Source organism: Drosophila takahashii, chromosome X (assembly GCF_030179915.1).
Source record: "Drosophila takahashii strain IR98-3 E-12201 chromosome X, DtakHiC1v2, whole genome shotgun sequence".
Classification (NCBI taxonomy): domain Eukaryota; kingdom Metazoa; phylum Arthropoda; class Insecta; order Diptera; family Drosophilidae; genus Drosophila; species Drosophila takahashii.
The window spans coordinates 6,993,752-7,010,821 of NC_091683.1; the positions used below are offsets into that span (position 1 = coordinate 6,993,752).

General features: G+C 36.9%; 1 protein-coding gene across 2 annotated transcripts in view; it reads right to left on the reverse strand.

The window, feature by feature from the left end:
• LOC108060281 (uncharacterized) overlaps positions 1-17,070 on the reverse strand; it is a 61,512-nt gene that overhangs the window by 12,607 nt on the left and 31,835 nt on the right. Inside the window, exon 1 of one of the 2 annotated variants that reach the window (XM_044394227.2) lies at positions 7,755-7,836. The exons of the other annotated variant lie outside the window; for it this stretch is intronic. Coding sequence (XP_044250162.2) covers positions 7,755-7,809 — 55 coding nt within the window. The 5' untranslated portion in view covers positions 7,810-7,836. Of the gene's footprint in view, positions 1-7,754; positions 7,837-17,070 lie in introns of those variants that run through there. 2 annotated transcript variants of the gene reach the window in all.

Below are 17,070 nucleotides of genomic sequence, written 5' to 3' on the forward strand. Positions count from 1 at the left end.
AAGGGAGTTGAATTTTTGGTCAAAAGCTAGTCAGAAACCATGCAGGGAATCATGGCAAAAAAAATGTAAAAAAAAACAGAGGAGAAAATAAAAAGATTGGTAAGAAAAAGCGAGAGAGGAAAAAATTGGTTTGCAATGCATTTTTTTTCACGCGAAGCTTTTCATTTGGCGCTGGCAGCCATTAGAGCAAAAATCACCAGCATCCAGGGGCGGTGGCAAAGGGGGTGGTGCTGCTGCTGCTGCTGCCACACATGTGGAAATTGTGCGCGTTTTGCAGTTTTTTAATTGACCAACAAATTTATTTGATTCGTTAGCAACGCGAATATTTTCTTCCACTGTCCTGGCTTTCACCTTTTGACCCCCCTTGGCTGGGAAAGAGCCCCTATGCTTAAATGTATATCTGCATATGCATACAGTGCGTTTCATTAGACAGAAATATTTACTACAAATAATTTTTATTGGCTAAAAATATTTTTTAATTTGATGGATAATATTTCCAAACTCAAAATAGTATATAATATTTTCAAAATAGTTTCAAACCTTTTTTTTCGACTTATATTTGCCAAACGCACTGTCCTTAAAGCTAGAAATGTCTGATTAAAGCCCCTTATTATTATTTTTACGTACTAAATTTTTTTTCAATATTAGATAGCAGTGCTGCCATCACTCAGCTTGAAAAACCGGACAGAAAAGCCAACAAAAACAGGGAAAAAGAGGACAAAAAAATTTAAAAAAGGACAAAAAAAAGGACAAAAGTAAATGCGCCTCCATTTTTCTGTTTTTACCAAAGGGTGATATATTTACTTAATATAAATGGATTTTATATTAAATTCAATTATGTAGGGGAGTGTAGGGTAATTTGACGAGTAGGGTAATGTGACGAACTCGTCGAATCTCATATATGACGTCACGACAAAAACTCCAAATAAATGTAGTCGTCTCCCCTTCTCGTGTAGACAATGTATTTACAGTAATATTAATAAGAAGTCCCGTAATTTGTTCGTGAGGTAATTTTCGCTAAAAATGTGGTGCGCAAACTAGCAAACCCATTCAATTAACTTGTGTTTCAGCAATGCCAGAGCAAAGATGAGTGGAAAATAAAATCAGGCAAATATATGCACGTATACATGAGATCTTTATCAATAGTTTTTGGTACCTCGCGTTTTTTTCTTTTGCGCCTTTTGAGAGTGACACCGTTTTTGCTCCAAGTCTACCTTGTAGGGTATCGTGACGAACTTTTTGTAGGGTATTGTGACGAACTTTTTTTATTCAAGAATTTTAACTGTTATCGTTGATTATTTGTAAAAAAAATATAATAATACCAGATAACATTTACTGCTGCAGTTTTATTGTTGTTTTTAATAGTGACGTCAGTTTAATTTAATTTTAAAAAAATTTTCACTTTGACCATTTTTTTTTTTGTAAGTTTGGGTATTATCTTATTACTTCTTTCTTTTCCGTATCGAAAATAACCTTTCCGGAAATAATATATAAAAAATGTATTTTTTTGTTTGTAAAAAGGATGGTTTACACCAAACGCTGTGGGATTTGGCTACGTTGAAATTTCGAATCCAAATTTTTTTAGAAATATGCTCAGTAAATGTAAGTAACTTTCTGCTTTTACACTTTTAAAAAATATTGATTTTTGGAGAAGTTACATTAAAGAACAAATCGTTCGTCACATTACCCTACAACTTTTGAAAGTGCAAAAAAAGAAGGGTGCACGCCAAACGCTGTGGGATTTAGCTGCATTGGAATTTCGAATTTCGAATTTTACAGGGATATGCTCAGTAGATGTAAGCAACTTTCTGCGTTTACACTTTTGAAAAATATTGATTTTTAGAAAAGTTACATTCAAAAAACGAATCGTTCGTCACCTTACCCTACACTCCCCTAATGATCTATTGCGCCCGACTCACAACCTTCTTCGTTTGATCATTTTACCATGGTCAATTTTTGTGCGTATACGTAATAATCTAAAATTATTAAAATAATAAAAGCATTTCAAGTAACTATATTGGTAATACAAAAAAATGCAATATCTGCGTCAAACCCGAATAAGAGTCGTTCAAATATGAAATTTTTTTCTGACAAAAAGGCTGAGAGTAAAAATTGAGAACTTTTTAAAGTGTTTTCCTCTTTTTTTGCTACAGAAAAAATCGTACTATAAAGAAAGTCCATCGACTGCATTACATCTCTTTGATAATTTGTAAAAATAATTATTTTTAAAGTGCCGAACTATAAGAATAATGGTTAAAACGGCGTTTCAGCATATAAAAGCAGGTTTATACACTTTCGACTAGCAAAAATAACACTCAAAACCTTATCTTTGAAAAAAGGACAGATTTCCGGATAGGGGATGTTTGAATTTTTTTCCGGATAAAGTCGTTAAAAAAGGGACAGATCTGTCCGGAAAGAGGACAAAATGGCAGCACTGTTAGATAGTATAAGAAATACCCTATATTTGCATATTAATTTTCAAAAGTGTTTTTTGTTTATTTCTCTTTTTTAAACGACTTACATTTGCCAAAAGCACTGTCCTTAAAGCTAGAGATGTCCGTTTAAAGCCCCGAAAAGTCTGTTTTCCCCTCCCCAAAAATCGAGTCAAGGGTAATTGAAATTCAAAGCAAGCAGACCAAACATCCAGCACCCTAAAATCTGAAATCTAAAATCCGAAAACCGAAAACCCGACACCGAAAGCCAGGATACGCATAGGATGGCGAAGGCGCAGGAGTCGTGGCTCTCTTGTTGTTCCTAAGGATTACATATTGGTAAACAGCGATTACAACAACCAAGTAACGACAACTTATTGTGCTACAAATTGGTTTGTTTGCCCTGCCCACCGCCCACCGCCCACAGCCCCCTTTTCCCTTGGGTTAGAGGGGGGTTACTTGGGATTGTTTGATTTGATTGTTGACTTTATTGGTCAACGCAACGGCGGCCTTTTGGGTGTTGTTGTTCCTTGGCCTATATTGCCTTGGCCCTGGCTTTTGTTGTTTTACGATATTTAATCTATGATTAAAATCAATTAAATGCTACACTCGACTTAATTTATTGTCGCCGGCGAAATCAGACAAGAGTTTGAATTTTTTTCTTCAGTTTTGTTGGGTTTCCAAGACAAGTAGCTCTATATGTATGTAGTATCCCCAAATAACCGATGCAAACTGAAATGAGATGGTCGTAAAAATCAAATCGGTCTCTCTCTCTCTCTCTCTCTTTCATTTTCTATCCGCTGAGCTATCTCTTTCTGCCAATAAAAATCTGGCAGCAAAAATCTACGAAAAAGTCGGAAACACTTTGTCGGTGGCTCGTTGGCTTGTTTTTCGTGGCTTTGCCTTTGTTTTGTAGTCGTGTGTTATCTTTATGGCTCGATCTGGAGTCTCAGTCTCGGTTCTGTGTTCTCCATTCCCCCAGACCCTCGAGAATTCTGGTTATTGCCTTCTCGTAGAGCAGATAATTGTCCACCTTAAACGGAAACGGGGGTCGAAACGGGAATCGGTATTGCTAAAAAGCAGAACAACAAACAAATGGTAAAAGTATATATGGAAATATTGAGAAATGCAAGGGGGATTGACAGAAATTTACTCTAGAATAATAAAAGTGGATTTATTATGATATTATTACATCTTAATAATGAAATTATTATTTGACCATAATACTCAGATATTTGGAACAACATTTATTTGAAATTCTTAAAAACTTATTATATTTATAATTTACCACATCAATAGAATTTATTTATTTATTAAAAAACCCAAATATTATTTTTTGAAACCCCAAAAATACTTTAAAAAAATACTACCGCATTTAATAGTTAAAGTGCATATCCCCCAAAAGTAGAGTGCTATTTAAACAGCCAGTTAATCGCTTTTGGGGAGGGGCATTTAAGTTTGCTGGAATTTCTCGCGCTTTGATTTGCTTGACTTTTTGCTTTGAATTGATCAATGAACTCCACGAAGACCTTGAAAGGCGGTGAATTAAAATCAAAAACCGAATATCATCAATTGAAAAATCACACACGAATAGAAGGGGAAAACTCAATCAAAACTGAAAGCAAACAAATGAAACACACGAATGCAAATGCAAATGAAAAGGGGCAAAAAGGTGCTAGGGATGTGCTAGATCATCAAAAATTCCGTTTAATGATGCAATTGGAGTTTGATGAGTTGGAAAACTGAGGCGACATATCCATGGATATCCATATCCATGCCAAGGCAATCAATGCAGCTGAAAGGGAAGAGTCCATCCGGCTGGCCGCCAGGTAAATTGCAACCAATAATAATGAATAATTGAAAATCCAATCAAACACCAAATGAAAACGGAGGACAGACTGTTTGGCTGTATGGCTGTATCCTCGTATCCCCATATCCCCATATCCATATCCCCATTTCCACAATATTTAGAGGAGTGAGCCCGTGTCCTTTGGTCGCTGGTGGTGTTGATTTTGCCGGCTTTATCGAAGGACATTAGCAAACGGTCGTTGGGTTTTCGCCTGCAAATGCAATCAAACGCGTGGGCAGAAACAGCAACATCAGGAAGGATAAACCAAAACCAAAACCAAAGCAACCTGCATAGATGACACCCCAGGGACATGACAAAAGTCAATGAATGGTAATAGGTGTCGACATGGCCTTCTCACACACAAACATCCACCCATCCGCCCACCTTTGACCAGGATAAAGGGGGCGTGGCAACTGGCATCCAACATCCAACGTGTGGCGGCCTTTTGTCCTGCTTTTGTTGTTTTGGCTGATTGCCACTTTCGGCAATGGATCGAATACTGAATACTGGACTCTCGAAATGGGAAAGGGATTGAACTTGCTTTCGAAGAACCCAAGTAGCAAAGTAGCAAGTAGCCGAATACATTAATGGCCAGTTAAATTGAGTCCGGGTCTGGAGAAGAATGTGAATAAGATGTGAATCAAATGTGAATTATTACAGTCTGAAATTGAATTTGGAAATCTCCAAAGAGTTACATTTATTTTTAGATTTAATTCTACAAGTCTTAAATGAATTTTTAATCATCACAAATAAAAAACAGTCTTATTATTTAAATATATCCTTAAAATCCTGCTCTCATTTGGTTGCTGCGCCTAAAAGTAGGCAACGCCGAAATTCTGTCGAAAAGCCGTTTGCAAATTGTCGATTCGGAAAATGCACGCCGCCGGCGAATCGTCGCCCGCCGAACACACACAGACATCTACGAATTTTCGGGGGAAGGACCAAAAAAGCCAGGACTCCCAGGACCCAGAATTCAGAATCCAGAGCCCAGAACCCAGTAGTTCACTGGCATGGCACCGAAAAATGTTAATTGATTTATGTTTATATTTGTGCAACATGTTGATGCCGCACACATCGCCGCATTGCCACATTGCAGTCGCCGGAAAACGCTCGCGGTTGTCATTTTGCTGCCAATTTTCGCGATGTGCGGGGTTGGTTCGCCGCCGACAGACAAACCAAAACAAAAACAACCCAGCCAACGTTAATTGAACAACATTCGACGGGCAAAACTGAAACCGAATCTGCACAAAGTCCCCCATTCCACCACGCAAAACCCCGCAAAACCCGTGTCGAAACTCAATTTGAGGCGAATTTTCAGCGTTAGCGGCATATTTGCTTGTAATTATATCTATCAAAAATATATATAGGTAGGTATGCCATAAACTTTTGTCTTTCGGTTTTGGGGTTGCGTTGAAAACGCAGCAAATCGGGTGGAAAATATTGACGAAAAGCAATCCCGCCGGCGGCTCATTCAATATTTGTTTGTTTATTCGGGAAAAATCAAATTATGAATGATTTTTCGGAATGTTTCTGAATGATTCAATTAATTTTATGAACAGAAAATAAGGATAACAATTTGCAATCAAAATATACAATATTGAAGGGCTTTATAATCGTTATTTAGACAATTCAAGGCCCACAGCGAAGAAAAGGAACAATCTACAACACTTATAGGAAAATTTATTTTATGACCAATTTTCTCATTTTTGATAAGGGGTTACATCATGATTTTTTGCGAAAATTGCCAAAAAATAAAATGTTCAAGTTTAAACACCAATCGATTGAAAATTTAATAACGAGTTCAGAAAGGTATGACAATCCGTATTTGGATTAATATTTTCATTGATTTGACCAAAAAATTAAATATTTTTCTACCAAATCCAAAAATTCCTTCAGTGTTTATTGACATATAAAGCTACAATTGAAAGCCCACTCCATTCGCCACAAACGATTTATCCGCACTAATTATAAATAGTTTCCCTTTCGGCCACCTTTCCACCCAGAATAAAACAAAGATTTTTCCGCAGACTGCCCAAGGGCAAGAGGCATTACGGCGAAGGCAGACAAGGGGGTTAGATAGATGGCGACACAGATGAAGATGAAGTCCGCCGGAGAGATGGAATATATTTAAATATATATAGCAACGAAAGTGGAGACAATCGGGCACACATGCCATCAGGAGCAAAAAAACGAGAAAACCGAACCGAAAGAGAACAGAACCCAAAAACTGAGCCTCACCGAAACTTGTTTCATAAATTTCCTATTCAAAATGTAATTAAACCCTTGCGCTGCTGCCGCTCATCTAATTACAACGAAAAGGCGACCATTTCGGATGCGATTCAGGATTCAGGACAGAGAAAACAGAGGACAAAGGGGCGGCTACGCAATATACTCGATAATTGCAAACGAAATGGCAAAAGGCTTTCGCTTTTGGGCTCGGGCCCCCAAGACTTCTATTTCCATAAATATCTTCAAAGTCATTAAATTTCACACATGTTGGCGGCGCCACGCAGAATTGTTTTAATTTTAAAATTATTGCCATTAATTGATTTTTGATACTGAATGTAGAACGCTAACGCCGGGCCGCCCATAAATCTCCATGTGTGTAAATCTAAATAAAGGGGGTTGGTTGGAACTTAAGAGCACCGCAGTAAATAATCACTAGACTCCGAACTCCGAATAAAAAGCCAGAAAGCCAAGGGGCCAAATAAAAAGGGGTAGCTGTTGGCTGTTAGCTGGCTGGCTTTAATGGCTCTGCCTTGATTATTGAGACCATTATTTTTGTTTAATTACGTTACGGGCGTTAATGTGCGGATAGCACCAGCTCTCATCGTTGTTTGGACCCCGAATGTCCTGAGCCCCTGAGTCCCGAGTTCAAAATACTAAATCCTGAGACCATCTCACCAGAACCATATTAATTTATATATAATATATTCAATTTTTCAATTATATATCATGTTTATGGGATAATTGATTTATTTATAAAAATAAAAATAATTTAATTTACAAATACTTATAAAAATATTCCCAAAGTAATAATATTTTCTTTTAAAAAACATAGCCCCTTGAAACCTCAAAGAATTCATCCCTGAAACACCAAGGATAATTCCCTAAAATCGCACCATAACCAAAGGATATTCCTGTATTAGTTTCAAAACTAAGCCAAGGCAATATGTGATTTTTTTTTGCTATCTGGTTCTTTTTTAAGGCCTGCCCTATAAGTACATGTAATGGACCGCTCCGTAATCCCGGAAAGTGGGCGAACGCGTTGCCATTCCGATTCCGCTCGACGCTCAACGCTCGACGGACAAATTTGCGACACGTTTCCGACACGTTTGCCATGTCGATTTTTCTTGAGCCAAGCGTTCTGTCGTTTGTCGCCCCTACTCATATATATTTTATAACTGTAGACGACAACGGCGATACATATCAAGTGGGTGGAGTGGGTGGAATGGAAGGGGGAGGGTGCATACCTGTATTTTCTGATGGGTGGTGGTTGAAAGATAAACGTCGTTGCCGTTGACTCATACGCAAATTTTTACTCACATGATGGGGTAGGGATGGCATTCAAGCACTGAGAAAAATATATAACAGCTTATTTTTGAAAATATGACTCTAGAAATTCTCAAGCCAATTTCTATAATATTTTACATTTTTCATTAAATCTTAAGAAAGGTTTTAAACATAAATCAATTTATTTCCTAATTAAATTAAGTATATTTTATAAAAAAATATTTTATAAGTTCAAAATATATCTTAAGTATTATTTTAATACTCAATTTAAAAACTTCACAGAACGTTGAAGGTATTAAAATATGTAGTAACATTTATAATTTTTTTTCTTTGTGTAAAATTTAGATGGTGGAACTGTCCCCGTCCTATTGCTGCTGTTGTTGTTGTTAATGGTTTGATGGGTTTAAAGTCGGGTAGCTCCGTTTTAGTTGGTAGAAAGGGAGGGGGTTTCTAGATTCCTAGAGGGGGTGCGTCCAAATGTATCGCTAACAAAAAACACAAACGCACACATATGTATATAATAAATTTATCTGTACATGTATATGTAAAATATATATGTACATCCTTCATATACGAAAATATATATATAGGATTTTTGTTGTTCTTGGTTTTTTTGCATGTGGACGCCTGACTGGTTGGGCATTGGAGATTGGATTGCGGGCGCCCGTCCGCCTGGCTGTGTATCTTATGGCTTTAATAACTTTAGTGCTGCTACGTGCCATTGATCCTTGATGTACGAGCAAGGATGTGGCCCATTTAGCCATTTGGCTTGTATATCACTGGGGTACATGGGATCAGCGAGAGTGTTGGAAGTTCTAAATCCAGCGAAATGGAGCAACAAAAATAAATCTTTAAGAATTTTTATTTTTAATTTTAATGATAAATCTATAAGAATTAATTGTTTAAAATATATGGATTTCTAACACGTTTATTTTTTATTTTAAATATTTTTTGTAAGCTGAGAAGTATTTTTAACTTTATTTAAACAAATTAAATGCATATAAATACAGGGACCATAAAAAGTGAATTCCCATTCCTTGAAGCATATTTTTCGCCCCAACTCAGGGCATATATGATTCGTTTTTAATTTTCAGCATAATCTCGAAGTCAAGTGCTCGGTACTCCGCAGGCCAAGGAAAAAAATCCCCACCCCCAAGAGCCACCCATCAATTCATCCAATTGCTCTTCCTAGTTTGGCATTTTCTTTTTTTGTATTTTTTTTTTTGCGTTGAGTATTCCTCTTCAGTTTGCCTTTTATTTGCCGCTTTTTTGATGGGCCATTCGCCAGCGCGCTTTTCGGCATTATGCATAAATTTCATTTTCGCCCCTCGCCCGCGCTTATTGTTCATTTTTTGTGCATTTTGTATTTCTTTTTTGTTATTTATTTATGGGTGCGAATGTGTGCGTGCCTCTATGTTATTAATCTTCGTGGGAGTTATTGCTGTTTTTCTTCTTTTTTTGGGAACATCTCTCGATTCGCGTTCATTTGTGTATGAAATTAAAATCACACCCATGAGATGTCCCAAAAAATAGAAGAACAGGAAGAATGCGTCTTCTTCTGCACTTTTCTTCGGCAATTTTCCAGCGAAAAAATGGCCGACCCGTGGGCAATGGAATTCCGTTTTGGTCAAAAGGAAAGCCAACCAAAAAATAAAAAAAATGAAGTAGAAAAAGAAGAGAAGAAAAATCACCAGGAACAAGGAAAAACGCCAGCAAATATAACAACTGTAAATTGAGTTGTTGCCCTTTCGCCACCGAGAGCCAAACTTTGCCCACCGCCTAATTCATTCATGAAAACCGTTGCCCCAGCCCCGCCCCCTTTTCGGAAGACCCTCCCCCTTTCCCAAAGCCCCCTCCCAAAAAAAAACCATTGCATTTGCTGCTTAGCATACAATTGCCACATTAACTTGCCAGCCCAAAGATAAATCGCATGGCCAGGCTGCAAATTGTTGCTGCGCCAGCAAACTACCAAAAAGCACTAAGAAAAATAAATATAAATATTATAATTAATTAATATTAATTTTACAAAAATGAAGTATTAGAAATTCTTGGAATTGAATTTTTAAACAATTTAAATCATTTAAAAAAAGCTATTTTGTTTTAATATTTATTAAAAGTCTTAAATAAATAATTAATTTTTAGAAAATCTCGGTATTGGTTAAAAAACTTTCATAAAACATTAAAGTTTTGTTTGTTTATAAATTTCATTACTACGAAAATTTAATTTAAGTTTGTTACTGAATAGATCATTTCTCTCAGTGCATCAAACTAGCATCTCAGCAGACTTGCAAGCTCACAAAGAGAGCTATTTCGCACCAAAATCGCCGCCGGGCAGGCAGCAAAAATCGAGACAAGTTTGGAGGAAATGCTTTTTTCGCAAAGTGCATTTGAGGCCTCGGGCCCAAATGCAATGCTTATGAAAAAATTAGTTAACAAGGTTCGAAAATTAAATACACTATGTAAACAGAAAGTTCCAATTGGTTTAAGGTTCAAAATCGAAAAGGTTTCAATAAAAACCAAATGTCTAATTGGATGAAAAAGCAAGCAGTCTAAACCAATAAGAAGTGAGTTTCGAGCAAAGCAGTTAAATCGTATAAGCAAATATTGAAACCCAACTGGAACTTTTATTGTAATGCACATAAGAAACACAAATAAAAATTCCACAATTCTATTATTTTAAATGTAATTGGAAAAAATACTTCCTATCAGAATTTTCTTATAAAAAGTGACATTACTCTTACCAATCAGAACCTATTATCAAGCCATTGGAAACATATAAAATATTAAAAAAAATATTGATATAAGATAAAATTAAAAATCCTGAATATTTTTTTTAAATATAATAAAACCATTTGGAATTTCTATTATTTTTCGACGTTTTCAAGGTTTTTTTAACTTCCAATTTGAGTAAATTTCTTAGGGTATTTTGCCAAACACCAATAGCAACAGCAACAAACTGAGGCAATTGCTAAGAAATAAGACGAAGACGAAGAAGGAGCAATTTTTAATGTGTTTGCGCTTTAGCCAAAAGTTGGCGTTGGGCCCATTTTTCTTTGGCTTGTTAGACGTTAGCAACCGAAACGAAACGAAACGACGGAGAGATTCCAAAACACTTTGCCACAAAAGGTTCCCCAGAGGAAGAGCTTGTAGTCGCAAGTTGCAAGTTGCAGGTTGCAAGTGCAAGAGCAACATCGCGAAGTTGCTGTTGTTGTTTATGATACGCCAGTTGTTGCAGTTGTTTGAAGAAGTTGTAAGAAATAGGCTTGCCCCGATGACGATGAGCTGCTCAAGGGAGCCAAGGGAGGAAAAAAAGACAAATGATCGCAGGCACAGTGGAACAAAACCCCAGAGAAAGTTATATCAATTAGTCTTAATAAGAAAAGGTGACCCCAAAATTGAAACTTTACTAATTAATCTGCATGTTTAAAATTTAATTCTTTAAAATTTTCAACTTAAGGTTAATTTTTTACGAATTTTCTTAACAGATATTGTCAATTTACCGATGGCTTTTACAAAGGTGACCCCAAATTGCACTTTAAAAGCTAATAACTTGGACATTTGTAATTGAATTTAATTTAAAATATGTGATGTAGTGACCCCAGACTATTACTTTTAAAGCATTTTTCTGAGTGCGCTCGTTGAAATTCTTTTGCTGCTCTGGGCACATGCAAATGTAATTCAAAAACGAAACCCAAACGAAATCTGGTGATGGATTACGAGCTGCCTTCGGGGCAACGGGAAATGCTCGTCCTCTGGAAAGGCTTCTTTGCATGCTGCAAATGCTGCGGAGGCTGGAATGGGAGACAATTCATTTATTAAACTGCACTTAACATCAACACCACATCATCATTAATATTAACCGGCCATCGGGAAACGGGGGACGGGGGAAAGTCAAGGTGTTAACAATGTTATGCCGTGTCTGAAATCCCAACTGACCATCAATTTCTGCCTGCTACAGCGTTTTGTACTCGGAATCAGTGGGAAAATAAACTACTATATTTAGGAAATCAACAAAATATTCCCTTATTGATTTCCTTACTTAATTCAGTACTTAAATAATATTTATTTTAATATGTATATTTAATTTGGCAAATTAATAATAAAACAAAATAAAATTAAATATGTGTACAATATTTTTTTTGAAACCAGAAAGTTTTTCCAAAAGCGAAGAAGAATTCGCCACACGGGCAGATCCAATTAATCCAAGGTCAAATCAAATCAATAGGCTGCCACCGAAACCCAGTTGTTAACCCCTCTAACCCCCTTTAACCCCTTGACACCCCACACACAAATCGGCAAAGCGAGAGAGAGAGAAAGAGAAATGTCAAGAACTCATGTTCAAATGTCAAACTGAACCGACAAACCGTTAATTAGCAAATCAAAGATATGCCACGCCACAGACACATATCCACAAAACGGCAGGGGCACCGAGGGGTTAAACGGGTGGCACGGAGGGGTTAAGGAGGGGCAGGGGCGCGCAGTCTCTCCACGGCACTGGAGAGCCACTGACAGCTCACAAAATCCGACAGTTGCGCACATTCGAAAAAAGATCAATGAGAATTGTGAAAGAAGCTGAAGAAATCCAGCAGACGGCGAGCAATTAAAAGGCGACGGGGCAGGGGGGCAGGCTCAGGTGAGCTGCACTACACAGTAAATAAAGATGTAGGCTCTTTAAACGAAAATAATTTAAAATTTACTGAATGAAAATGGCACTTAATTAAGACTTTTAAGGAAAACTGCACAAGGGTCCGAGTTCGACACCCTGTGGTGTTCAATGATTTCATTTCATTTATGTAATTTTTCTAGTATATGCTACAGGATTTATTTGTTTATGATTTACTAGTAATTTTATTTTTTTTATAAATTTTAAAATGTAATTTAAAAAAGACTAGCAAGAAAATTTTTTTTTAAATTTTGTTTAGTGTTTTTTAGAGGAGCGGTGAGGGAGGCAACCGAAACGTTTAAATCGCCCAAAGGCCGTCGAGCTGTCAGGGATTCGCGGATTGCTACGGTTCGGTTTTCAGTTCAGTTCAGATCTGTTCGGTTAGGTTTGGGCTTAGGTTTGGTTTTTGGATTGAGTTTGGGTTTGGGATTGGGCCTGCGTGGACTTACAGCTCGGCTCAATCCAGAGCCGTTGTCAATCATAAGCCAGGTCCAGTCTTTCGTTGGCATCAGGACGGGAATCCACAGATCCACACATCCCCAAAGCAAAAAGAATGGGAAAGAGGAGTAGAAGCGATCTAAGATCTTCTAACATTCGCGAGTAGAGCGAGTTGGAGTCGCATCTGTCGGATTTGCATTACCGCGTCCGACTTGCCTTGAAATTATGTGAAATTGATCAATTTCAACGTTGCCCGTTCGCCGCGTCCACTTTTCGCAGCCAGGAACTCAGAACTCAGAGCTCAGAACTCTGGGTGCAGAGCATTTAATGTAAAATGTCAATCAAAAATCGCACAGAATGGAAAAGCAACTTTGAAAATTTAATTAGAAATGTGTACACGTCGCTCGGGCATTGTGCTGGACGGTGCCATGGGAAAATGGGAAATCTTCTCAATTGAAGCGATGAGAACCGAACGCAAGAGCCACAGCTAAGTCCAAGGAAAGTGTCAGGAGATGTACTAATTGCTGAAGAGTCGTCTGTCCGAGCAAAATTGCTGGAACCGATTCGCAAAGATTTTCTAATAATTAGAGGAAGAAAGAAAAAATAGATAGGATGAAATAGATTGCATAAATGAGATAATAGTATTTTATTATCTCAAAATAACTGCATTAATTTCATATTTATCTTGGATGTATAGGGAGTAAAACCAGATATAATCTTGAGGTATCTTAACATTCTTGGGAAGCTTCTCTCGTATTTTCTAAAAATTAGAAGAAGAAATAAAATGGAAATATATAATATTATTATTATCCCAAAATTGACTCTTTTAATTTCATATAAATTCTAGATTTTGAGGTAAGAATAGCAATCTTAGGAAGCACCTCACGCATTTTCTAATAATTAAAGAAATAAAAGATTTATGTTTTAGTATCTCAACTTTACTCCATTAATTTCATATAAATTTTAGATTTGTAAAGCGTAACCCCAGATATGATCTTCAGCTATCTAAACATTCTTGGTAAGCACCTCTCGCATTCCCCCGAATTTCCAGTGACTTTCCATTGGGCTCAAAACCAACATGGATTTATAAAGACATAACTCACAGTTTAATGACTATAAATTCAGAGGCCCGAGTATGAAATTTTCGTTGGAAATTGTAAATAAAAAAGGCGGCTTAAATAATAATAATATGTAGTTGTAAAAGTAATCGTAAAGCGAATGTGTGAGAAAAGCGGACTTTTTGGCTGTGGCAATCAAAGTATGGACCTGGTTTTTATTATGGCCCCAACCAGCTGGTCGGTTGACTTCAAAAAGGGTTTAGTTTTGTATATTAATTTGTCAAGCACAGAAAAGGCAAAAAAAAAAAATAGAAAACCAAGGCAGATTTATCAATGGGCGGTGGTTCATGCTAATTTAGTTATGAACACTTGTTATGTTTTTCATATATCATATTTCTCGTTTTGCTTCGAGATGGATCGTTTCTTTTGCTTTAATGCTTCATTTCTTTGAATTTCATAATTACACGGCTTTGACCGCTCAACGACTGTTGGTTGTTGGTTGGTTTGCTAACTGTTTTTGTCATTGTCAGTTGTAGCTTTTCTTGAATGAACTTCGGCTTTGGGCCAACTGGTTTTTTGGTTTTTTCGTCGTCTTCTTGCCTTAATTAATTATTGTTGTATAATTAGTAGTTGGTCGGGGGCATAATAATTCAGCAGAATGGCCGGACTGTTCATTCATTCATGGCTCTTAACATTTTCACACATTTCCGGTACAGTTGGCCACAAAAGCGAACTTAAACCAAACTAAAACCAAACCGAACCGAACCGAAAGACCGCCCCAAGTTGGCAAAAGGGCGTTGTGGGCAATGTCAATCAATTGGTTCGCCGACTTGGTTGGCTGATTTCTTGGCCAGTTTCAGTTAGCCAGCTTGAATCTGGAATCTTGAATCTCGCGAGTCTCGAGCCAAGCAAAAATGGCAGCTGACTGACAGACAGATCGAAAACGCTGGTGTTCAGTTCGGTTTGGTTGGACCCTGGGCGCTGTTTCGGCCCGGCTCTCTTTTAGCCTGGCCAACAGCAGCCACGGCAGCAACAACTACTACCAACTACCGGCTGAAAATTGTGCCGGGGACTGGTCGCTGAATTGCACGATTTTAGAGACGGCCAAGTGACACGAAAAGGAGGGAAATAAAATCATGAAATCTAGTAAAAATTATATTTTATACAAAACAAGTAATTTTAAAAACTAAATCTTTACAAAAAAAAGTTTATACAATTATAAAATCCCAAAAAAATATTGTATACAAACCTAATTGAAATATTTATTAGATTTATTAAGTTTGACTTAAATTATGAAATCTTGAATTTAATTATACAACAAATTATACAAAATTATATAAATATCTAAATGATAAACAGGAAAAAATAGAAAAAGTTTAAATGCAAATACAATTTTTTAAATATATATTTTTGATTTATAACAATTTTAAGCGTGGTTTGTGATTCTAATTTAATAATTTACACGTTAAAATAGATAAAAAGTTTAAAGTGCCGAGATTATTTGTATAATAAGTTCTTGGTTAAACTTCCTCTGTAGAAGTGCCGTCTCTAAAAATCGGATCTGCAACTGGAACTGGAAATTGGGTTCATGGGTAGGAGGTGGGGCTGCCACGATTCGCAGCCAGCCAAATCGATCGAACTGCCTTCATTAAACAGAAAACAGAGCAAGAAAAAAAAGAGGGGAAAAAAGGAAAAATAAAGGTAGACCTGGGCAACCTCTGGCCATCCCTTTCTGTCTTAATAACTCCTTTCCTGCCGCCGATTTTGCGATTTTGCGGCAGAAAAGTAGCAGCAGCCGTGATCTCCATCTCCACTCCGATTTTTTCCTTATTTTTTTCTTATTTTTCGATCGCCGTCGCTCCATTGCTCCATTAATTTCCATGTTGGCCACAATTTGACTTCTGTTCGCCGATCGCTGCTTCTCTTTTCCTCCATCGCCTGGATATATATTTTATTTTTATTCTCGCAAATTGCCAGGCACGCAATTTGCGCTCGAATGGAAAATAAAATAAAAAAAACTACAAAAAATCTGCAACAAATTGGAAGCCAATAATCAAATGTCAGTCAGGATCCGCCTGGCCAGCCCCCCGCGATCTCTTTTGGGGTTCTGTCAGTCAGTTCAGTCAGTTAGTCATTCGCTCAGTCCGTCAGTCCCTCACTCTGTCATTCACTCAGGGCGGTCAGTGAAATCGGTTTTTGCCATGGCTCTAACTCCAGGGCTCATTACTCAAACTCCAGCTGAAGCTCCCTTTTTTTATTTTTAGTTTGGCTTTGCACTGCTGGAAAATGTGATTATTTTAATGAAAAACTAGTAAATATGTATAAAAATACCAGAAATACCGGAATATATATTATAATGTTATAATAAATGAATAAGGATACACCTAAACTGTGACAAAAAAAATGAAAAAACATAGTCCAATATATAAAATGTTTAAATACCTTAATCATATAAAATTTAAAAAAATGTTGCCGACCTTTTTTTAAAAATTATAAGACCAGAAGTCTTTTAAAATCCTTTAAATATTATCTCTGGTAATTCTCTTAAAACACTAATCCCACTTTTTCTCAGTGCATAGCCCTGCATCGCGGACTTAAACTTGTCGGCTTGTCCGATCCGCCTGTCTATTCATTTGAATGTTTTTCGAATTCGATTTTGATTTGATTTCGGTTTCGGTTTCACGCTTGCCTGCCTTATACTTTAATTATTTCGGCAAATTAATTCCCAGTATTTCCCAAAAAAAAAAAAAAAAAAAAAAGAGAACAAGAAACGATTAATACCGAATTTCAATTGCGATGCCGATATTGTTTATTGGTTCCACATTACGCCCGCCGCGTATAATTAACAATAAAAAATTTCAAACACATTTTGACACAATTTTAATAGTCAATAAAACTCAATGGAGAGCATGAAAGGGGGGCTTCCAGAGGGGGGTTTCCAAAAGGGGGTCCCAAAAGCCCCATCAAATTGAAACAACAATGAAGTGACATTTTCGCCGCTGATGTGGCCATTGTTCGACTTTGTTTGTAGTATTGTTGTTGACAAATCGATAAACAGCTCAATTAGCATTTTTGATGCTCAATCGTTAAAGAACCACTCAGCTCACTTACCCTTCC